The 25,180-nt window shown below is 42.1% G+C and overlaps 1 protein-coding gene across 3 annotated transcripts in view; it reads right to left on the bottom strand.

The window, feature by feature from the left end:
* The window catches only part of dnaaf11 (dynein axonemal assembly factor 11), an 89,302-nt gene that overhangs the window by 31,173 nt on the left and 32,949 nt on the right, over positions 1-25,180 (bottom strand). For all 3 annotated transcript variants that reach the window (XM_048528702.2, XM_048528704.2, XM_048528703.2), the window contains exons 5-8: positions 16,561-16,724; positions 13,128-13,322; positions 6,889-6,963; positions 778-843 (exon numbers count right to left, since the gene is read on the bottom strand). In XM_048528702.2, coding sequence (XP_048384659.1) covers positions 778-843; positions 6,889-6,963; positions 13,128-13,322; positions 16,561-16,724 — 500 coding nt within the window. The remainder of the gene's footprint in view (positions 1-777; positions 844-6,888; positions 6,964-13,127; positions 13,323-16,560; positions 16,725-25,180) is intronic.

The raw sequence follows: 25,180 nt of genomic DNA, 5'->3' as shown, positions 1-25,180 counted from the left end.
TGTTGTTTGACTACTGATAGAGTGGCACTTGTGGAAACCGATAACAACCTTAAAGTATGGATGTTAAAAGAAAGTGGCAGGCTAGTGCCTGTGGTGCATTTAGGTGGTAGCTTATGCTTTCAGGATGTGAAACAAATCAGTGATGACTTTCTTTTTCCTTCCTCAATTCCATGCGGATATCTCTCTGTTCCTATATATATTTTGGAGTGGCTAAATACCAGTGCAGCCTCACCAGGCTGGCAATCATGTGTTACCCCTCCTCTTCTTTCTCCAAAAGCAAAATTATTTGACAGTGAGAGCCACCCTGCCCTGTCTGAAAATATGAGAATGTGGGATGGTTCAAATGAACAAATAGTGTTTTATTACGATGACAAATATTGTTTTTTGGCACTTGAAATTTTCCCATCTCTTCACCACAGCACCTAGCAGTTTCGAATGTTAGCTTTCTATTGTCATGAATTTGACATGATTCACTACAAACAAGACAGAAGGAATTAGGCGGAGGCAGATGACCTCATGTCAGTACCACCTTTTGGCAGTGTAAAGGGAACAGGCATCAAATAGTTAGAGATCCAAGTAATAGATACCCATTCCTTTCTGTACTTCCAACACTTCATTAACACCCCAATACCAGGCATTTACAATCAGGAAATATCAGCCACTACCACAAAACAATGTAAAATTAGCATTCTAAAAATGGCCCCACAAAATTCAACTTTAGATGGTTAGGTTCTGACATTGTGAGTTAGATGTATAGTTGTATGTTGCAAGGATAACCTGTATACAGCAAGATCCAAGATGAGCTGATTATTTTCTTCATCATCGGTCAATTTGAAATCAATCCTGTAAAGAAAAAGAAAAATTTCAACCTTTAATTTCTTAGCATACCACTTCTTTCAACTCTTGAGAAAGATTTAATGGTTGAGGCAGGCCATGGTTCACTGAGCCAAACTTATACTTCTGATTATAGTAATACTCCAGACTTGCAGTTAAAAGATGCTATCCGCATCACTGATGAAGCGAAAATTAGAAAGTAACTTCCAGTGACCACACGTGTAGTTAAGTGCAGAATCAAGTAATTACTATTTAAGTTGACCTGCTCTTCTGAAGCTTCAGTAACTCATTCAGACAGCTGATATTTAAATACATGGGCTGGAAGGTCAGTCTTTTTCCCCGTTGATGGTAAGAAAAGGCCACCCTACCAGATCCAGGTAGTTTAGGGAGAGATAACAGTATGGGTCAGCGCTGTCTTGACTATGAAAAGGAAAAGCTAGCAGTACTGCAAGAAGGTTAATGATTTGCTGCATGCCACAATGCAGAGTGGGACTACTTATCTCTTCTGTGTCACACTCGCAAAATCATCACTCCATCAGACTCTGCCACTACACTTGCTTCTCACCAAGGATGATGGATTACAATCTTCAACATTCCAAGCACTTTGTCAACTCAAGAGCTCACACCCAACTCATCCTCTATAAGCTGTCTGACCCCAGCTGTACAAGGCGGAGTAGGAAGAGAGGGAAAACAACAGTGGTAGAAGATTCAATTGTGAGCAGTTCAGGTGTTTCGATGATCACAGACATGACTCCAGGATGGTGTGTTCCTCCTTGAGGCCAGGGATCAGGAAACATTACTGAACAGCTGCAGGGTATTCTGAAGCAGGAGAGCAAATAATCAGAGACCGTGGCTCATTTTGGACCCAATGACACAGGTAGAAAGAGAGACAAGATGCTATAACACAAATTTAGGGAGATAGATAGCAGATTAAAAAGCAGGACCTCAAAGATTGTAATCCCTGGATTACTCCCAGTGCCACAAACTAGTGCATATCGGAATTGGCAGGTAGAACAGTTGATTGTGTGGAGTTGGAGCAGGAGGGAGGACTTTGGATTCCTGGATTGCTGGTCCTTTTCTGAGGAAGGTTAGACTTGGGGACACAATCTGGTGAGCCTATGACTGACAAATCTCTATAGCTGGTGGATGAAATGCTTAAATTCTCTAGCATTCAAGAACTCCAGGCAACTCCAGCTACTCAGCCTCATGCAAAGAATGCAAATATTCTCTATTCTCACCATAAGTGATACTCTAAACCTGCAAAGACAGGCATGGCAGTGTCAGATAAAAATGCGAGGCACTCACTAGGGCAGATTCAAAAATGGAAACAGCATTTTCACTACTGAAGTGGCTCTGGATTGTGAGTGCTTCTCTGTATTCAAGGAAGAAGTGGTGGATGCCTTGGGGGCTTAAGTCCAGTAGTGGCTGTAGGATGCACACTCAGAATTGCACCCTTTCACTTTTGCCATAGGTACACAGCATTTGTGGCAAGGTGACAGAGGGTCAAGGAACTTTCCACCAGGAGCCCCTTCCTTTCAGGGAGACAGAGTGGTACCAAAATGCATTTACAGGGAGGAGAAGTGATATACAGACACCTTAGAAACTTCTTCCCAGGCTAGTTCAAAGATGCTCTGCCCTTCTACTTCTTCCACTTCCCGTGACCTCAGAACTGCAGCAGGGGGAAAATTAAGCCTGGATCAGGCCCGGAGACTGAGCAGCATGGGCACTACAAACACCTGAAAACACACTGTAAACACCAGTACAACTGCCTAAGTCTTCCAAGCCAACAGGATTAGCCACACAGAAGATTCCCACACATCAGCTACAGAAGGCAGGCATGTACCTGGAAGTACCTGGATGGACTGGATAAGGAAAACCTACTGAGCTACATAGGTGGCAGTGGTGCTACTTCAGTATAAATAGGTCACCACCTTTGTCACTATATTTTCACTTGCATTGTTATAATATCTGCTGTAATATTACTGTCATCATACAACCCTGTGTAAGTCACACCCATCTCAGAGATGAGGAGCCTCCTCATATATCTCAAGATTGAAAGAAGTTGTATTTGCTAAGCACTGCTCATTTCTCAGAAGAAATCAAGTCTTTGACTGCTGATAGTTTGATTTGCCAGGTATCCCTGAACACTAATTTAGAGAAGGCATTTCACCTTAATTTGCAAAACACTGAGCTGAAAGGCAACATACAGAGAAAATGGGAAGACCACAGCTGTACATACACATCCCTCTTCAGCACTTACATTCATTTCATGAAAGACCGATGATTTCATATATCTCAGTAGGGAAATGTTGTTCTTATATCTGAGCTTCTCAAGGCGGCCCACTGACGGTTGTGAGAAGTGAAATCTACAATTTAAATTGTGCAGTTCCCAGCCAATTGCCAGCAGGGTTTTATCAAGGCTTCCGATGAAAGTTCATCTTAATTAAGAATCAGCTGAAACTGGATTATCATTATGTGAATCAGACAGGGTTCTGTCTTGGGAGCATAGGCAACTAACCAGCTTAACAGAGAAGAATATTAGACACAACAAAAACAGTTGAAAAGTGACTAAAAGTTAATAAAAGAAGAAAAGCTAAATGAGAGGAAGCTAGTTAAAAAAAAAATCACTGATTGTAAGGGTTTCTATACTTAGTTAGTTAACAAAGTGGTTTTTCGTTCCTTTGAAGGTGAGATTAGAGGATTAATAACGAAATACACAGAAGTGGCAGATGAATTGAACAGGTATTTTCCATCAGTCTTTACTATAGAGGGTACAAGTAATAATACAGCAATAAACCAGAAATAGGAAATGGAAGGGAAAACTCAGGAAAATCATCATTAAGAAGTGGCACTGATTAAACTGTTGGGTCTGTGGGCTAACAGGAATCCAGACCCTGATGAAATTCTACGGTCTTAAAAGAAGTGGCCACACCACAACACTATGGGTGACTTACTTGTATGCGGTTGGTGAGGAGCAGTAGGAATGTTAGAACAGCAATGGTGGTGGGAAATTCAATAGCTATGAGAATGCACAAGCATTTCTGCAGATTCAATTGCATGATGGCCTATTACCTTCCTGATGCCAGTCAAGAATATCACTGAGAGTCTGCAGAACTATCTGAGGGGAGGGGATGACTAACAAGACATTGTAATCCATGTCATTGCCAGTGACATAACTGAAAGTGAGGTTAAGTTCTTAAGGTAAATTTGAGAAAATTAGAGAAGACATTAGTATACAATAGGTAGTAGTCTCTGGGACATTCTGAGTGCAATGCATTATTGGGTACAGGTAAATTAGTGGATGGTATGGATGAATGTGGAGCTGAAGAAATGGTGCAAGATAGAGGCTGTTAGACTTGTTAGGCATTGGGACCTACTTTGGGGAGAGATGGGACCTATCCTGTTCAACATGGCCAGGACAAATATTGTTACAAGGAACTTCACTGTTTTGTTGGTAGGATTTAAAATAACTTGGTAGAGGAACTACAACATACAGTCAGAAGAAAAAGAAGCAAGGCTCAAAGCAGATGGCAGCAGATTAACGAGTTAGTGTGGAAGCCAGAAGAAACAAAGATCATAAATAAACAACAAAGGAAATTCATAGACCTGAAAAGGTATAGATTTCAGAGACAGGAGCCTAATGAATAAACTGTGTGGGCTGATGGTACAGAAAGGTTCCTAGGAGTATGTTAACGAAGCTATTACTAAAACATAGGTTAAAGGGGAGAAATAGCCACTTTGTATTCCTTATTACTGAGGTTTTTGATGAGTAGAGAAGGGGATAAAAAGTATGTGGGTAGTATAGTATTATATAGCTGCAAATCCAGTTGTGGCCACTGCTCCCAATGGCTCTGCTCAAACTGAATATCTGCCAGTTCTCCCATCAGCCAGCAGCTCTTGGGAATAGGCTCTCACTTTTCTTCCACACAGAAGCTCTTCATGCCCATGCTGAAAAATGTGGCCAGAGTTGTGCAAACAGATAAACCAAGATTGCCTTGACTGGCTTAATGTCAGGCCCTCAGTGTGCCATGTCTTAATTTAGCCATGCATTAAAATTGGAATGTTAAGCAAATAAAGGAGTAGGAAAACAGATGGAATTAGTAGAGGTAGTAGGAACTGCAGATGCTGGAAAATCTGAGATAACAAGCTGTAGAGCTGGATGAACACAGCAGGCTAAGCAGCATCATAGGAGCAGGATTTCTGAAGAAGGGTCTAGGCCCGAAACATCATTTTCCTGCTCCTGTGATGCTGCTTGGCCTGCTTTGTTCATTCAGCTCTACACTTTGTTATCTCAGGTGGAATTAGTAAATGAATATGTGGCAACTTTTGTAATTGACAAATTAAATCAATGGGTTAAATCAAACTCTGTAGGCATTGCCATTTTCAGAGACTGTAAGCAAAAATGTCCAAAGCAACAATAGTGTGGAAATAATCAGACAAGCGAAACTCTCACTGAAGCCCTGACTAGTGAGGTGCCACACAATATGCGTTGGGGTATGACCATTACTTGTAGTCACTTGGAGATCACACTTCAAATACTTCCATTGCCTTATCGTTCTCTGCTCTAAGAAGAGCAACGCTGGCTTTTTCTGTTAATCCACATAACTGTAACCCCTCATTCCTGGAACAACACTAGTAAATCTCCTTTTTAAAGCTTTCACATCTTTCCTAAAGCATACTATCCAGAACTGCCATTCTATTCCGACCGAGGCCAAACTTGTATTTTACAAGTTTAACTGCCTGGATTTTATATTCATACCTCAATTTATAAAGCACATAAATCTCATTTGCTTAATGAATTGCTGTGTTAACTTGATCCAGCAACTTCAGAAATTCATGGACACTACCTGGTCTGTCTTGCATTGCGTTTAATATTGTGCCATATTCTGTATACTGTTTCTCTTCATTTTCCCACTTAAAAAAAAATTCTTGAGGTCTATTAACACTATTGTGTTGACTGTATTTCCAAATACTGTCACTGGCAAATTTCAAAATAGTGCCTTAAATTGTGCCCACAATTCTAAATGATTAACATATACCAAAACAGCAAGCTTAATTATGGTGCCTTGAAGAGCTTCACTGTAAAACTCCCTCCAATCCAAAAACAGCCTTTCATCACAAGTGTTTTCTATCTCTCTTCTGCACCTATGTTGCTACGGTTCCTTTTATTCCATGAGCTTTAATTCTGAGAACCAGTTGTTTATCTCTCATACATCACTATATTGTGAAGAATTGCTAAAAACTCTTGAACCAACAAAGATAAGACAATTATTAGATATTAAAAAAAACTTTGGCTTTTAAAATCTGAAACTTTCCTAGCACAAAGTAAGAGGAGAATGTTTCCATTCACAATGCTATCTACCATGGGAGATCAATGCATGTCTGCCTAAGAGTGCAAACAAACCGATACGTGGTCAATTCCTGGAATGGCGGGACTATCATATGTTGAAAGATTGGAGCGACTGGGCTTGTATACACTTGAGTTTAGGAGAATGAGAGGGGATCTGATTGAGACGTATAAGATTATTAAGGGATTGGACAATCTGGAGGCAGGAAGTATGTTCCCGTTGATGGGGGGAGTCCAGAACCAGAGGACACAGTTTAAAAATAAGGGGTAGGCCATTTAGAACAGAGTTGAGGAGAAACTTCTTCACCCAGAGAGTGGTGGATATATGGAATGCTCTGCCCCAGAAGACAGTGGAGGCCAACTCTCTGGATACTTTCAAGAAAGAGATAGATAGAGCTCTTAAAGATAGTGGTATCAAGGGTTATGGGGATAAGGCAGGAACAGGATACTGATTGTGGATGATTAGCCATGATCATAATGAATGGTGGTGCTGGCTCGAAGGGCTGAATGGCCTACTCCTGCACCTACTGTCTATTGATTACCCTCTTGAGGCTCCAAGGTATTTTCCCAGCAGGTTAAAACGTAAGTTGAATTACAACAAAAGATTTGTAGAATGATTTTCTGATGTATACATGATTTTAAAATTGCTTTTAATTATGCCAGATATAAACTCTGTATTGTGACAGGAAAATAATCAAATTACATACTTAGGTTCATTAACATTCAGGACTCGTCCCTCAGAGGTGATGAGTATTCGCTGTGGCTTTGGTTTACCTTGATTTCTGCAATGAAAATTATAAATTCAAAGGAAGTATTTACATATCAAGCAGAAGTTCAAAATTTATTTTTAAAATCCCAGAACGTAGGTTTTAGTCACTGATTTCTTTTCCTCTTTTTGGCAAATGTGCACTATTACACAGGAACCGATAGTCTGTACCTCTTGAAAATATTAATTCCTTTCCAGGAAAAATACACAACAAGTGTTGGTAAACAATTTAGTAAATTTTATCAATACTCAAATGATTATACAAATGCACTTCCAAAAAAGATATTTCGGCAGGAATTAACAACATTAAGCCTGAGGTTTGTGACTTGCTCGCCAAACTGGCTTGTTCTCATTCAGACATTTCGTCACCATGAGTCTCTGATGAAGCGGTGTTATTCTATTCCGCTTGCATTTTATACTGTCTGTTCCATTACTGTAAGTAGTGTCATTTCTGGTTTTGATCTGTATGGGTTTGTACATGGGGTCCAATTTGTTGTGTTTGGTGATTGCATTGTGGGTGGAGAGCCATGCCTCTAGGAATTCCCATGTGTGTCTGTATTTGGCTTGGGCTACTGTGGTTACCTTGTCCCAGTTAAACTGATGGCCTTCATTGTCTGAATGTACCAATATTAAGGAGAATTTGTCGTGCCATTTTGCTAGTTGATGTTCATATACTCTGATGGCTAGATTCCTTTCTGTCTGTCTGATATAATGTTTATGGCAGTCGTTGCATGGTATTTTGTAAACCATGTTGGTTCAGCAGGTTGTGGGAATGGGATCTTTAATCCTTGTAAGTGTTTGTCGTAGAGTGACTGCGGACTTGTGGGCCACTGTGATTCCTAGTGGTCTTATGAGTCTTGTTATCAGTTCCAATATGTTCTTGATGTATGGCAGTGTAGCCAGTGTGTTAGGGCATACAGTGTCCTCCTGTTGTTGTCTGTTTAGCAGGCATCTGCGGATGAAGTGGCAGAGATATCTGGTCATAGCAAAGATTTTGTATAGGTGCACTTCCTCTTTCCTTCGTAGTTCCGGGGTGTTGCACTGCGTTCTGGCCAAGAATAAGAACATCATGATCCTACCAGCAGACAAAGGGCGCATGACTGCCATGAACAAACAAGACCATGTTAAGAAAGTGCAGGCATTGCCTGCAGATACAACCACTTACCAACAGGTAGCGATAGGTCTTGAGTTTATCTCCTGCTTTTCTCTCTGATGTATTCAGGTTGTCCCCTTTGTTCTTTCTGTGTAGTGTGGGGATTATAGTTTGTCGGATGGCTTGTTGTGATTAGTCCGTGAGTCTGTTGTCTTTTAATGTAGCCTCCAGAGTGGCCATGAAGTCTGTTCTGTTCGCACCTTTCTGGTTAGTTCTGTCCACATAATGGGACAGCTTTCTCAGTTTCTAAGAGTTGTCTGCTGGATAGATTTCTTAGCCACGTGTCTGGTTTGTTTCTGACCTTGTCTTTACTTGTTGTCTTTATGAACAGGTGGCAATAGACCCAACACTGCAGCTAGGTAATACGATTACCCAGACACTGAAGATCCTAAAGGAAGCAGGGCATATAACCAAGATGGGCTACATGAGAATGAAAACAGAAGGTACAAACACCCCTCACTTCTTTGGACTTCCTAAAGTACATTAACCAGACAACCCCGTCAGACTCAGTGCTTCCCTACAAGGCACACCTTCACACAAAATAGCCAAGGACCACCACAGAGATTGAAACACCTAGTTGTTGGATCACCCCATTCCATCCACTCAACCCAAGATATCCTCAATACCCTCAACAACACAAAAAAATCAGCGACAACGGGATTATGATATCCTTTAATGTCGCAGCTTTATTAACATCAATTGACATCCCACTAGCCAAAGAAACAGTGGCCACATTACTAGATGAAGCAGCAACACCTGCAGGTCAATCAGCAATGACAACATATTTAAACTACTAGACCTCTGTCTCACCACACACTTCGTCTTCAATGGTCAAGTATACAAACAGATCAACGATACACCAATAGGGTCACACATCTCGGGACTCATTGCAGAAGCAGTCATGAAAAGACAAGAACACACCACCCTGCCCTACATGCAATCTAAATTGTGGATCCAGTATGTAGACAACACATTTGTCATTATTAAACCAACAAATTAGAAGAGACCCACCACTTCATCAACAGCGTATTTGCAGGGATTAAATTCACAAGGGAAGAAGAACACTACAATCAACTTTCGTTTCTGGATGTTAAAGTTGAGTGTATGAACAACGGGGAGTTACAAATTTCAGTTTACAGAAAAGCAACCCATACTGATCAAATCCTCAACTTCCAGAGCAGCCACCCCAACGTCCACGAACAAAGCTGCATTAGGTCACTATTTAAAAAGGCCAGGACACACTGCAACTCTCCGAAACTACGCAGGAAAGAGGAAGAGCGCCCATACAAAATCTTTGCTATAAATGGATATCCCTGCAACTTCATCCGCTGATGCCTACAAAATGGACAACAACAGGACGACACAGTACAGTCTAACACACTGGCCACACTGCCATATATCAAGACCATATTGGAACTGACAACAAGACTCATAAGGCCACTATGAATCACAGTGGCCCACAAGTCCAAAGCCACTCTACAACAGACACTTACAAGGATTAATGACCCCATTCCCACAACATGCAGAACCATTGTGGTTTACAAAATACCATGCAACGACTGCCACAAACATTACATCGGACAGACAGGAAGGAATCTAGCCATCAGAGTACACAAACATTAACTAGCAGCAAAACGACATGATGAAAAGTCCTTAATATTGGTACATGCAGACAATGAAAGCCACCAGTTTAACTGGGATAAAGTAACAATAGTAGCTCACGCCAAACAAAGTCATGCATGAGCATTCCTGGAGGCATGGTTCTCCACCCATAATGTAATCAACAAAAACATAGAATTGGACACCATATACAAACCCATACAGACCAAAACAAGAAATGACAATACTCACCATAATGGACCGGACAGTATAAATTCCAAGCAGAGAAGAATAACAGCACTTCATCGGAGCTCCACTCATGTTGTCACCTAGCATAGTGACGAAATGCCTGAACGAAAGCAAGCCAGCTTGGCAAGCAAGACAACAACCTCACCCACAACCCAAGCTACAGGTCTTTGCCAAAACTTTAAACATAAGGCTTGGCTGATTGTTTTTCTTAAACATCCAAGAATGAGACCAATAATAATTTCTACATTATCAACTAATGTTACATTGATCACATGTCACAACATGGGAAATAACTGACTTGGAGGTTCACTACTCTATCGTCCCCAAGCGGAGGCTTGGGGACCGCTTTGCAGAACACCTCCGCTCAGTCCGCAACAAACAACTGCACCTCCCAGTCGCAAACCATTTCCACTCCCCCTCCCATTCTTTAGATGACATGTCCATCATGGGCCTCCTGCAGTGCCACAATGATGCCACCCGAAGGTTGCAGGAACAGCAACTCACATTCCGCCTGGGAACCCTGCAGCCTAATGGTATCAATGTGGACTTCACCAGTTTCAAAATCTCCCCTTCCCCCACCGCATCCCTAAGCGAGCCCAGTTCGTCCCCTCCCCCCACTGCACCACACAACCAGCCCAGATCTTCCCCTCCACCCACTGCATCCCAAAACCAATCCAACCTGTCACTGCCTCCCTAACCTGTTCTTCCTCTCACCCATCCCTTCCTCCCACCCCAAGCCGCACCCCCATCTACCTACTAACCTCATCCCACCTCCTTGACCTGTCCGTCTTCCCTGGACTGACCTATCCCCTCCCTACCTCCCCACCCATACTCTCTCCACCTATCTTCTTTTCTCTCCATCTTCGGTCCGCCTCCCCCTCTCTCCCTATTTATGCCAGAACCCTCACCCCATCCCCTCTCTGATGAAGGGTCTAGGCCCGAAACGTCAGCTTTTGTGCTCCTGAGATGCTGCTTGGCCTGCTGTGTTCATCCAGCCTCACATTTTATTATCTTACATTTTCATCCAAGTTGTTTATTTGATTTGATTTGATTTGATTGTCACGTGTGCCAAAATACAATGAAAAGCTTTGTTTATGAGCAGTACAGGCAGATCACAGCAAGCAAAGGATTACAGGTCACAAAAGACTTAGAAGCATTCAGGTTACATTGCTCCGTTCAACAATCTGAAAACGGCTGGAAAGAAGCTGTTCCTGATCCTGTTTATGGGTGTGCTCAGGCTTCTGTATCTTCTGCCTGACGGAAGAGGTTGTAGGGGGTTATTACCAGGGTGCAATGAGTCTTTGATGATGTTGACTGCCTTTCTGTAGCAGCAAGCTATGTAAATAGAGTCTACGGATGGAAGGTTGGCTTCCCTGATGGTCTGGGCTGTGTACACCACCTTCTATAGTTTCTTACAGTCCAGGGCAGAGCAGTTGCCTTACCAAGCCGTTATGCACCCGGTCAGTATGCTATCAGTGCTGCATCTGTAAAAGTTGGTGAAATACATCAATGCAGATGAAGTAGACAGGATCACGAGCATCAGGTTTCTGGGAGTGACGATTTCAAACTGTCCCGATTCTCCCACAAACATACGACGGTCATGAAGGCAAAACAATATCTCTTCTTCCTCAGAAGGCTAAGAAAATTCAGCATATCCATTGGAATCCTCAACAATGTTTAGAGTGCTTTCAATGGTGCATCTGCCTGGATGTATCACGGTTTGGTGCAACAACTGCTCTGACCAAGACAGTAAGAAAGTACGGAAAGTTGTGATCACAGCCCACACCATCACAGAAGCAAATTTCCTATCCATGGATTCTACTTACACTTCTCATTGCCTCAGAAAGGCAGCCATCATCGAAGACCCTTTCCACCCCAGTTACTCTCTTCCAACCTCTTCTGTCAGGCAGAAGATACAGAAGCTTAAACTCATGTAACAACAGGTTCAAGAGCAGCTTCATCCCCGCAGTTATTAATCTGCTGAAGGAACTTCTCTAATTTCAAATCTAATGTGTTTTTGTGCACCTTCTGCACAGAAATAACCTTGTATGCCTTGCTCTGTCTAAACCCCCTATGATTCATTTGACCTTATTCATTATGATCTGTCTATATTACACGCAAAATAAAACTTTTCACTGTACTTAGGCACATATGCTAACAATAAATCAAATTAACCTCCAAATCCTTCTCCTGGGTGAATACCGATGCAAAGTACTCATTTGAACCTTACCCACATCCTCTGTCTCCAAGCACAAGTTTTCTCCTTTATCTTTGAGTAGTCCTGCCTTCACCCTAATTATCATCTTGTTTTTAATGCATGCGTAGAACGCCTTGAAATTCTCTTTAACCCTACTTGCAAAGGTCATTTCATAGCCCCTTCTTGCTCTCCTAATTCCCTGCTTGGGTTCTTTCCTGCTTTCTTTATATTCCTCAAGGGCCCTGTCTGATTTTAGCTTCCTAAACCTTACATGTGCTTCTTTTCTCTTTTTGACTAAATTCACAAGCTCCCTCATTTTCCAAAGGTCCCTTACCCTGCTATTCTTGTCCTTCTTTCTTTCTGGAACATGCTGGTCCCGAACTTTGATCAGTAGATCTTCAAACAATTCCACATGTGAAATGTGGACTTGCCCAATAGCAGATCCTCCAAATTAAGTCTAGGTCCTGCCTAATGGTGATGTAATTTGCCCTCTCCTAATTTAGTACTTTCCCACAAGGTTATAACTTATCCTTATTCATAGTGAGCTATGATCAAATTGTGATCACTCTTTCTAAAATACTCTCCCACTGAAAGGTCAGTCACCTGGCCAGGCTCATTAACCAATACAAGGTCCACTATGGCCCAACATCTCATTTGACTATCCACATACCATTTCAAGATAATTGTAACACTTAACAGAAAATTAAAAATTGGCTTCACAATCTAATTTTCTGACCTTTACATCGTCCCTGTTCCCTAGTGAGCTGACTTTATTCCAGTTAATGAAAGACAATTGCGCTCTAACCTTTCAGATCAGGTAGACATATGGAAATTATAAAATACATTTTAGTTATTTTTGAGATAGCAGACTTCACAAAAAAAAATTATCTAACCTATTTCTAGAATCTTGGACAAAGCACCATAAATCAGAGAATTAAATATCCATTTGAAATACAAATATGTTTATTAATTATATAGTTACCCATCCTTGTCTTTCAATTTCCGCATCTTCTCAATGTGTCTGTGGACCTCCAATCTAGATTCTGGAGTGTACTCTGTACGTTCCTCCCAAAATTTCTTGTTCATTTCAGCTTCATCTTCTGTATTCTTTTTTCCTTTATTCCCTTCCTCAGTAGTGTTATTTTTCTTATTCTCCGTTTTCTGCCCAGGGTCAGGTCTAACCAAAAGGAAAATGGGAGACAATGAAACAACACGAAAAGTGACTTCAAAAATAAGAAGAGTTGAAACCATCAATTTATATATTGTCTTGTTGATAAAATATAGACACTTGACAATAGTCTAATAATCTGGCATTTGAACAGAAAACATACTGGTGATAAAGGTCAACCAGAAATTTAAAGCACTGTTGATTGGCAGGAGTCATGGATTGGTTTTGAAAATCATTTTCTTATTTGGAGGAAAAGAATCTCATGTGGATGGGTATTACAGAGATGGGAAGAGGGAGGGAGTGGATTGCTTGCTCATCCCGCACCCTGACTCCCCCATCATTCTGGGGATTGCTATTAACCTGAAACTTACCGTGCCTCACTGTGACAACAAGAGCTGGTCAGAGGCTGCAAATTTTGCCGGAAGTAACTCATGTAATTACTTCTCCATGGCTGTCAACAGTAAGTAGGCACACATCCAAAACAAAATAGTCCTCTTAACACCCCATCCACTATATTAAAGAGTCATTCCATCCACCAGCAGCACATTGTTGTCAGCACTGTGCACCATCTACAAGATGCACTGCAGCAACTCACTAACACTGCTACCAAAGTACCTTCTAAACTCAGGACATCCATCACTTAGAAACAAAGGACAAAACCTTATAGGGGTATGAACAAAGTGGGCTATGACAATAAATCTGGGAGAATCATACGAAAAGTTGGACAAGACCTTTCTTGATGACAGGAGTAATGGATTTACAGGATTCGAGGCAAAAGTCTTGCTTGGCTATGTATTAATGAGGGTTATCGCTTGTTGTCAGCCTCATTAACTGCAAATCTTTCTTAATTAATATCAATTTCCAATCCTACCACTCACCATATGGAAAACAGATGTCAGCAATTCCTGATATGAAATTCAGAGCAGGGATCTGGCAACTTCATTTCTCTGCCTGCTCATTTGCACTGTAATCTTGGAAACCTGGCAACAACACTACAAGGCACGCTCCAAGACACTATATCCAAGGATGCTAGCATACACTATCAGCAGTCTCTCATGATCCTCATGGCACTTTTCTGCTCAACAGGATGCCTCTCACTTTAAAGCTGCATTTCAGGGTGTACCCAGCAACAAGCATCGCAATGTTGCTAAAGTGGTAAATGTATGGCTCAAAGTTTAGTGTGGGAGAAACAGGTTCAAATTCGTGGGACACTGGCATCAATACTGGGGAAGGAGGGAGCTGTTCTGATGGGAAAGACTCTACCCTGAATCATGCTAAGGCCAGAGTCCTGGTGAATTACATAACTAGGGCTATGGATAAGGCTTTAAACTAAATAGTGAGGGGGGTAGGTTCAGTTGCATGAAAAAATATGGAAAAAGTTAAACAGGAGGGCTCAGCTGAACTTGAAGTTTCCAGAAGAAGTAATTGGACAGAGTGCATGGAAAAGATCAGGAATCTAAGTTCAAACAAAGACAACAGGATAAAGCAGTCAGGGAGGGTCCCAGATGACCGGAAAATAGCAAATATGACATATTGTTTAAGGAGGAAAGAAGGCAGAGACAGGAAACTATAGGTTGGTTAGCCTGACCTCAGTTTTAAGTAATATTTTAAAGTCTAACGTTCAGGAAGAAATTGCAGCGCACTTAGAAGTGCGCAGTAAAATAGGGTGGAGTCAGCACAGCTTTGTCAATTGGCAGAGATGGTCATGCCTGACATATCTTTTAGAATTCTTTGAAGAGATAACAAGCAAGTTCAACAAAGGATTGGCAGTGAACATGATCTACTTGGATTTCAAATTTGCCTTTGGCAAGATGCTGCACAGGAAGCTGCTAATAAGAGCGCGTGGTGTTAAGGACAAAATACTGGCATGGATAGAGGGTTGACTGACTGGCAGAAAGCAGAAATTAGAGATAAAGGGGTGGGGTTAGTGTTGGGACAAAACTGTTCACATTGTACAATAACAATCTGGACAAAGGAATTGAGGACATTGTGTTATCTACAAACTTAACAGCAAAGATAGGTGGAGGGATAGGTGGTATTAAGAATGTGGGGAGGCTGCAGAAGGACTTGGGACATGCTAGGCAAGTGAGCAACAAAGCGGCCGATGGAAGTACAATGTGAGAAACTGTGGTTACCACTTTGGTAGGAAGAATAGAGGTGTATATTATTTTCTAAATGGGGAAAGGCACAAAGGGACCTGGATTAACATGTGAGCTCAGTTGACAGCAGTTATGAAGGCAAATGCAACTGGACTTCATTTCAAGAGGGCAGGAATACCAGAGCAGGGATGTACTGGTCCAACCACATTTAGAATATTGTAAGCAGTTTTGTGCCCCGAAAGAAGAATACAGTGGCATTGAAGGGGGTCCAGAAGAGTTTACAAGAATAATTCCAGAGATAAAGGGCTTGACATATGGGCACGCTGGGTCTGTACGCAATGGAGTTTAGAAGGATGAGGTGGGAACCTGATTGGAACTTACAGAATACTGAGAGGCCTGGATGTATACAAGATGTTTAGACTTGTAAGAGAGATTAGGAGCTGAAGACATAGCCCCAGAATGAAGGGATGACCCTTCAGAACTGTAATTAACAGGAATTTCTTCAGCCAGAGGGTGGTTAATCTGTGGAACTCATTGCCCCAAAGACACGAGGCCAAGTCATTGAGTGTATTTAAAGAGATAGATAGGTCCTTGTTTAGTTGAGGGGATCAAGAGTTATGGGGAAAAAGCACGAGAATGGGATTGAGAAACGTATCAGCCACAATTGAGTGTCGGAACAGATTTGATGGGTCGAATGGCTTAATTTTGCTCCTATATCTTTCGGTCTGCTGCAAGCACACTTTGTGCACGGGAACAGGCAACCATCTCAGAAATCAGAATACGCTGCATTTCAAAACTGTTCCAACTTGCTCTATTTGTGCTTATTCACCTCGAGCTTATCTGGATGCTCAAATATCCCTGCCTTTTCCATACATTGCTTTTTAACACTTGGCTACCTAGCTCAAGCTCACATTATTTCAATCTTGCTCTGTTCCTGTATTTGAGTACTCGTGGCAATAAAATGTAAATCTATTTTATTGCCTCTTTGCTAGATGATTCTATGATACCGTATTAGTATTATACTTTCGATTAAACAAAAACAAAACACACCTCTTTCATAAAATTGCTGTCACAGTAGTGTTTCATACATATGATCCTATTGTTATCAGTACAGGACCAAAGTAAGAACTTTTCTTTCCCCAACTTACTTGTTATTCTCTTTATCTTCTAGGTTCTTCTGCACTGTTTCTTTCTTCTTGGTACGTTTCAGGATATAAACCTCCTGTTGCTCCACAACTCGTTGTCGTACTATCGGATAATCCTGCAGTGCCTGAATCTGTTCGGAACGAATGATTTCTTTTCCATCTAACCACTATAGGCCAAGTAGAAACAAGAGCAAAATGATCATAGACCACAATTTGAATTAAGATTCATGCTTCTATAATATATTAGATCAACAGGATTCAAATTATGTCAAATAAAAATAACACTATTTTCTATATGGTAAAGTAGCTCTCTCTATTTGCTAAAAAACCTGAAAGAAACAGCAGATGCTATAAGCCAGACACAAAAACAGAAGTTTCTAGAAAAGCTCAGCAGGTCTGGCAGCATCTGTGAACAGGAATCAGAAACGTTTTGGGTCTGGTGACCCTTCCTCAGAAGTGCCTCTGACTCAGAATCACCTAACATGGATTCCAGTTGAAGTTTCAGCCTTCCATGTCTGGCAGTTCTGAGGAAATGTCACCAGACACAAAATGTTAACTCTGATTTCTCATCACAGATGCAGCCAAACCTGCTGAGCTTTTCCAGACCCTTCTGGTTTTTTTGTCTTTCTTTGATGCTTGATATCCACAGACAAAAGGATATTTGAAACAAAAACAGAATTGCTGGAGAAACTCAGCTGGTCTGGCAGCATCTGTGGAGAGAGAAGTTGAGTTAACATTTGATTTACTGTGACAGCAATTTTATGAAAGAGGTGTGTTTTGTTTTTGTTTAATCGAAAGTATAATACTAATACGGTATCATAAAGGCCCTTATTCAGAAATGATATCATCGAGGAAAGAGTGGTATTTATCGTGACGTTAGGGGGTGGGGAGTATAACCCAGGAAGGAAGACAAGAAATGAAGAAAAGCTGGCTATCGGATAATGGAGAGTATGAGGGGTGAAAATGGTTTAGTTTGGTTGACAAAAAATCAGACCTGGGCTTTAGGGGTGGGTAAAAGACACGGAAGGATGAAACTTCAACTGGAATCCATGTGCGGTGATTCTGCATCAGAGGAATTCACTAGTGAATGAGATATGGCTGAGGAAATACGAGTTTTGGCAGATGCCTTGTCAAACACCAGGAGCAAAAATGAAAGTAAGTTTGGATGGTGAAGCAAAAGAAAGATAGGAATGAAAATCTTGTCTGAGGCAAGAGGAGAACTTCAAGGTGGTCATACCTGGAAAAGATGTAAAGTTAAATGCAAAAATATAATAAAGAAACGTGGATGCTGGAGATCTGAAACAAAAACAGTTTATTGGTTACATGGCGGGGTGAGGAGTATCACTTTGGACACTAACTCTATCACATAACAATGCCTGATCTCCATTATATGCCAAGCAATAGTCTGATACACATTCAGTTCTTTGTTCAGAGCAAGCAGATAGAAGCTTGAGGCGAGGGGTGTACTGACATAATTAAAAATAAAATCACCAGTTTTTTAAAAAAAGGAGTTACATATGCTCTCTAATGGGATCTTCCTCTCAGATCAACCATTTTGCTAAACAGATCTTTCAAGGGCCTAGGATGAAATCCAGGCAGTTGTCAACATATAACTCCAACAAATGACCAAGCAGCATCTCAGGAGCACAAAAGCTGACATTTCGGGCCTAGACCCTTCATCAGAGAGGGGGCTGGGGTGAGGGTTCTGAAATAAATAGGGAGAGAGGGGGAGGTGGACCGAAGATGGATAGAGGAGAAGATAGGTGGAGAGCAGAGTATAGGTGGGGAGGGGATATGTCAGTCCGGGGAGAACGGACAGGTCAAGGAGACAGGATGAGGTTGGCAGGTGGGAAATGGAGATGCGGCTTGAGGTGGGAGGAGGGGATAGGTGAGAGGAAGAACAGGTTAGGGAGGATGGTCGAGTTGGGCTGGTTTTGTGATGCAGTGGTGGGGGGGGACGAGCTGGGCTGGTTTTGGGATGCAGTGGGGGAGGGGGAGATTTTGAAGCTTGTGAAGTCCACATGGGAACCCTGCAGCCCAATGGTATCAATGTGGACTTCACAAGCTTCAAAATCTCCCCCTCCCCCACTGCATCCCAAAACCAGCCCAGCTCGTCCCCGCAGGAGAGTTCTTTTTTTAAAACTTGAAGATCTAGTGGGATTGTCTGATATACACTTCAGCCAGACAAGACTAGATGTAGCATTGTCCCAGGCCCTAAACGATGTGGGCTAAGGCATGAAATTTGCAAAAATCAAATGAGATGCCCAGTGAGACCCTTTGCAATGTTAAGACTAAAAGGCTGCATTTTCCAACCGAGTGCATGATTTGAAGATGAGTTTCTCATTGGCAATTGGCAAGAGATGTGTTATCATTCATTACCACCCTCATTATTACTGAATTTCACCTCATTAATATGCAGTTTCCATTCTCTCACCCGGTGGATAGAAAACAGACACTAAGGATCCCTTTCATGGAAGTCGGAATAGGTACAAAGCCAGTTCACCATTTGTTCCAACATCTCAGGGCCCAGTCTGCTGATAGTGATCACACGAGCCCAAATCCACAGATGTTGGCATCTGACATGCACCACTCTCTCTGCATCATCATGAACATCTCTAATCCATTTACAGTACACTTCTGTACTTTAAAACTGCACTGTGGAGCACACTGGAACCTCTTCTTGTAAATGCTGCTGCAATGACACTTTGAAAGCATGGACTAGCACCCAGAACTGTATGGATCAGGCTGCATCTCAGAGCTTCCTTAACTTCCTGTCCCTCTGGCATCCTTTACCTGCTACTCTAGTTCCATTTTAACAGGCACAATTTACCACTCACTGAATATCCACCAAAAGGGAAATTGTGAGCTTAGTCAAAAAAAGGAATGTATGCGAGGTTCAGGAAACAGACGATAGGTAGAGCTCTTAAGAAAGCAAGAAAAAACATAAGCAAGGAGTTAGGAGACCAAAAAGGGGGCATGGAATGTCCTTGGCAAACAGGATTAAGGAAAATCTTAAGGTGTTTTATACGTACATATAGAGTAAGATGGTAGCTAGGGAAAGGGTAGGTCCACTCAAGGACAAAGGAAAGGATTTATGCATGGAGTTGGAGGAAGTGGCTGAGGTCTTTAATGAATACTTTGCATCAAGTTTGGTAAGTCTAGAGAGGGGTAGGTTGACATCTTAGGACATGTCAATATAAAAAAGCTGTTGGGAGTTTTGAAAAGCATTTAGGTCGATAAATTTCCAGGACCTGATGTGATCTATCACAGAATACTGAGGGAAATAAGCGACCTTGTATGCAATCTTGGTATCCTCTATGGTCACGGGAGAGGACCCAGCAAACTGGAGAATAGCCAATGTTGCTCCTTTGCTCAAGAAGGGCAACTGGTATAGTCCAGAAAATTACAGGCTGGTGAACCTTACATCGGCATGGAATTTATCAAAGACACTTAGGGCCTGGATTTACTCACATTTGGAAAAATATGGATTTATTAGTGATAGGTAGCATGGCTTTGTGCAGGGCAGTTTGTGTCTCACAAACTTGATTGAGACTTCTTTTGAGAAATTGACAAAGATGATTGATGAAGGTGGGCAGTGGATGTCATCTACACAGGCTTTAGCAAGGCCTTTGACAAGGTCCCTCGTGGCAAAGTGACACAGAAAGCAAAGTCACATGGGATCCATGGTGAACAGGTAAGATGGATCCAGAGCTGGCTTAGTCACAGAAGACAGTGCAAGGAAGTTTTTCTGACTGGAGATCCATGACCAGTGGAGTTCCATAGGGATCAGTGCCGGGACTCCGGCTGTTTGTCACATGTATAAATGATTCGGAGGAGAATGTAGGTGGTCTGATTAATAATGCGGATGATACAAAGATCAGGGGAGTGTGGATAGTGAAGAGAATTGCCAGAGGATATAGCAGGATATAGATAGGTTGGACACTTTGGTGAAGAAATTATGGATGAAATTTAATCTAGACAAATGTGAATTGACGTATTTTGTAAGATTTAATACAGGTTGCAAGCATACAGTAAAAGGCAGAACTCCTTAGTAACATTAACATACAGAGGGATCTTGGTGTACAAGTCCATAGTTCTCTGAAAATGAAGAAGTGGTCAGGAAGATATATGGCATACTTGCCTTCATTGATTGGGGCACAGAGTATAAAAATTGGCAAACCATGTTGCAGGTCTGTAGAACTTTAACTAGGCCACACTTGGAATATTGCAAATAATTCGAGTCACCTCACCACCAGAAGGATATGGAGGTTTTGATGAGAGTTCAGAAAACCTTTACCAGGATGTTGCCAGGTTTGTCGGGTATTAGCAATGAGGAGAGATTGAGCAAACTTGGTTTGTTTTCCATTTAATGTCTGATGTTGAGGGGTGACGACTGAAGTTGACAAAAATATGAAAGGCATGGAAAGAATGGATTGTTCGAGTCTTTTTCCCAGGGTTAAAATGTCAGTTATATGGGACAAAGGTTTAAGGTTAAAAGGGAGAAGTATAAAGAAGATTTGAGAGGCAGGGCTTTTTTTTCTATACATAGTTTGTTAAGTACCTGGAATGCACTGCAGGAGGTGATGGTGGAGGCAGAGCTAGATACAACAGCAATGTTTAAGAGGTAGCTTGATAGATATGGTTTGGCAGGAAAGAGTCAGCAAAAAAATTTTAAGTTTGGAAAGGGATCACGTAACCAACAGTGTTCCACAGGGATCAGCGCTGGGGCCTCTTTTGTTTGTCATCTACATAAATGATTTTGATGAGAATATTGCAGACATGGTTAATAGGTTTGTGGGCAATACCCTAAATTGGTGGCATACTAGATAGTGAACAAAGTTCTTAAGATTAGAAGGGGATCTTGATCAAATGGGTCAATGGGCTGAAAAATGGTAGATGGAGTTCAATCTGGATAAATATGAGGTATTGCATTTTGATACAACAAACAAGAGTAAGGCCTATACAATTAATGGTAGGTCCTTAGATAGTATGGTGGAACAGAGGAACACAAGGGTGTCAGTATATAATTTTTTGAAGTTTACATCACATATAGACAGAGTGGTTAAAAAGAGAGGTGGCATGCTTGCCTTCATTGTTCAGTCTTTTGGGTATAGCTGTTGGGAAGTCATGTTGAGGTTGTACAGGAGATTGGTGAGGCCTCTTCTGAAATACTGTGTCCAGTTCTGGTCACCCAGTTATAGGAAGGATGTTATTAAGCTGGAGACGGTTCAGAAGAGATTTACCAGGATGTTGTCTGGTATGGAAGGTTTGAGTTATAAAGAAAGACTGGATAGGTTGGGACTTTTCCACTCGAGCTTAGGAGGTTGACAGGTGGCCTGATAGAATTTTATGAAATAATGAGAGGTATATTAGTTGTCTTTTCCCTAGGATGGGGGATTTCAAGACTAGGGGACACATTTTTAAGATGAGAGGAGAAAGATTTAAAAAAAGACATGAGGCAATTTTTTTTACACAGAGGGTGGCTTGCATGTGAAATGGCCCTTCAGCCCACTAAGCTTGTGCTGACACATAGAGTCATAGGGTCATACAGCAAAGAAAAAGACCCTTCGGTCCAGCCAGTTCATGCCAAACATAATTCCAAACTAAAGTAGTCCCACCTGCCTGTTCCTGGCCCATATCCCTCCAAACCTTTCCTATTCAGGTACTTCTCCAAATGTCTTTTAAACACTGTAATTGTACTGGCATCCACCATTTCCTCAGGAAATTCATTTCATATCCCATCCTAGGGAAAAGACAACTACCATTAACCCTATCTATACCTCAACAGCATGATCCTCTCAGCAAGGATATCGGATCAATTCTAATTCAGATACACCCTATTCAGCTTGTACTGGACAACTACTCCAGAAGGTGTCTCATTGATCCAGAAATCTGAAGATCTCCCTCCCACACTATCCCATTAGCCACGTGTTCATCTGACCTCTTTTCCTATTCCTATATGCATCCTACTCAGTAGCACAAGGCACTGGAAGTAATCCAGATTGTAACCTTAGTTGTCTTGCTCTTTTAATCTCCTACCTAATTTTCTAAATTCCTGTTGCAGAACCCTCATTTTCACCCATGTTGTGGTATTGACATGTACCACAACCACTGCTGTTCAATCTCCCACGTCAGAATGCCCTGCAACTGCTGAGACATCCCTGACCCTGGCATCAGGGAGGCAACATACATTCAAGAGTGTTATTTTCTGCACAGAAATATCTCTCAATTCCCCTTATAATCAAGTCTCTTATCACTAAAGCTCTTCCAGTCTTTTTTCTCCCCTGCGTTTGCAGCAGAGCCAACTATCGTGCCTCAAACTTGGTTGTTGCCACTTTACCCCTGCGAAGCCATATCTCCAACAGTATCAACACTGTATTTGAGACTGGATGGCCAAAGGGGTCTCCTGTGCCTTATGCCCATATTTACTAATCTTCCTCATGGTCATCCAACATTTTTCTCTCTGTGTAGCCCTTACTTGTAGTGTGACCAGTTACTAAACATGCTATCCACAATGTCTTCAGCATTGTGGATTATCCAGTGAGTTCATCTGCAGCTGCATGCAGTCAATTAGAAGTTGCAGCTGATCACACCCCCTGCAGACGTGGTTCACATGGACATTGGAAGTGTCCCTGATTTCCCATATATTGCAAGAGGAGAATTCCACATGACTGAGCTTCCCTCCCATCATGATCCTTACCAACTCAGTAAGCTAGGAACAAATTACTCAATCTTATTCACTTCTCACTAAATTAGATTTCTCGCTCTCTCTCTCTCTCTCTCTCAAGAAACCACACATAAAGGACTTCACACTCTGTCCTAAAGCCAGTTCCTAAGCAGCCAATACCTTTGCCCTTCATCACTCTTTGAACCCTGATGTCACCTCAGGAGCTCTGCCTCTGGCTTCAGTAAAAGTTCACTCCATTATGCTCTCCTCATGCTGCTGGTCAACTAGGCTTGACCTGGGCCTTGACCCTCAGGCTTTCACCCGGAAGTTCTACTGGTACCATTTGTCCCAGGTTCACTTCGCTCCTCTCCTGCTGCTGGTTCAAATTTTGTCATGCAGTTATAGACAGCATGTCCACCACCACTGCAGAGAAATGGTCAGCTTCCCTAGAAGTCAGGTTCTTGACCTTCTAGGACTGGTGAACTGATGCCTCACTCTCACTAGTTCTGATGCTGACACCTCAGTGGGAATGTTAGCATCAGAAAGTGTGGGGGAACCTTCTGGTGAGCACCTTAACTGCAGTAACTCCGCAGCCCACCAAGGAAGAAAATCGCCAGGCAATCAGGGGCTTTATCTGAATTCAAAGGGAGGAATAGGACTGGCAGTCAGGCATGTGGAACACAATGGCCCGCACCTGAGCTGTGCAGTGACTCATGCTAGCATCTAGCCACCTCCATGGAGACTTTGGCTGCAGCCAAAGAAGGCCAAATCTAGCACTCTCAGAGTTTGCTGGAGACACACATACACCCACATTCCATCACCCAACCACAGGCCCTCAGCGCCAAAATGACAGTAACAAGGCAACTGGGATCCTGGTGCACAATCTAGGCACCACTTCCTCATGAGGAGATAGGGTAGTGAGGCAGGCAGCTGGAGGAGCTATAACAGTATTTCATTTTCTACTTGGGAACCCTGCAACCTTCTGGACTCAATATGAAATTCAATAATTTTAGGGCCTGAGCACCTTCTCCTTTGCCCTATCCCAATCACAACACAATAGGCCTTGTCATCACATGTTATGGCAAATGACCCATTGTCAGCTACCAACAGCCTCCATTAGCAGCTTTTCATTCTCAGGTTAATCTTTACACACCACTTTGACTGCCCAACTGTGTTTTTCTCTTTCTGGGCTCCATCTCCACTATTGTTTACTCCTCAACCCTCCCCCCACCCCTTCTCAGGCAGATACATCTACCTTTTCCTAGCTATAATCAGTTCTGAACATGGGTCACTGGACCCAAAACACTAACTCTGATTTCTCTCCATAGATGCTGGCAGACCTGCTGAGTTTTCTCAGCAATTTCTGAATTTATTAGCTCAATGATGAGAGTTTATTTGACTTGCAGTGTATTCCTTTGACAGGTTCAAAGTTGTTCTCTCTCCTTTCAAGCCTCTTCCTTTTCCCTTAGGCACATTTGCAGCCTTTCTTTCCTCCTGATCCTCTCTTGCATGTTCCGACTCCCCTAAACCCCTCCTATGGCCTCCTTCTCCCCCACAAACGCTCTTAGACCATAAGAAACACAAAAATGAGTAGGTCATGCAGCTACTTGAGCTTGCTCATGGCTGATCCAACAGTCTTCACATCCACTTTCCTGCCCTTTCCCCCTATCCCTTGATTGCTCCACTGATCATGAATTTATCTCAGCCTTAAATATACACAAGGTTTCTGACCTCATAGCTTTGTGGAAAAGAGGCCCAAAGTCTCTCAACCCTCTGAGAGAAGAAATTCCTCCTAATCTCAGTCTTAAATTAATACCTCTTTATTGAGGCCACGCCCACTGATCCTAGACTCTCCCATCAAGGAAACATTCTCTCAGCATTTCGGATTCTAAAGGGGCTTGACAGGGTATGTTTCAATGAGACCACCTCTCATTCTTTTAAACTCCCATCAGTATG

The sequence above is a fragment of the Stegostoma tigrinum genome, chromosome 5 (assembly GCF_030684315.1).
Source record: "Stegostoma tigrinum isolate sSteTig4 chromosome 5, sSteTig4.hap1, whole genome shotgun sequence".
Taxonomy (NCBI): Eukaryota; Metazoa; Chordata; class Chondrichthyes; order Orectolobiformes; family Stegostomatidae; genus Stegostoma; species Stegostoma tigrinum.
This window is presented reverse-complemented; position numbering and strand designations above follow the sequence as displayed.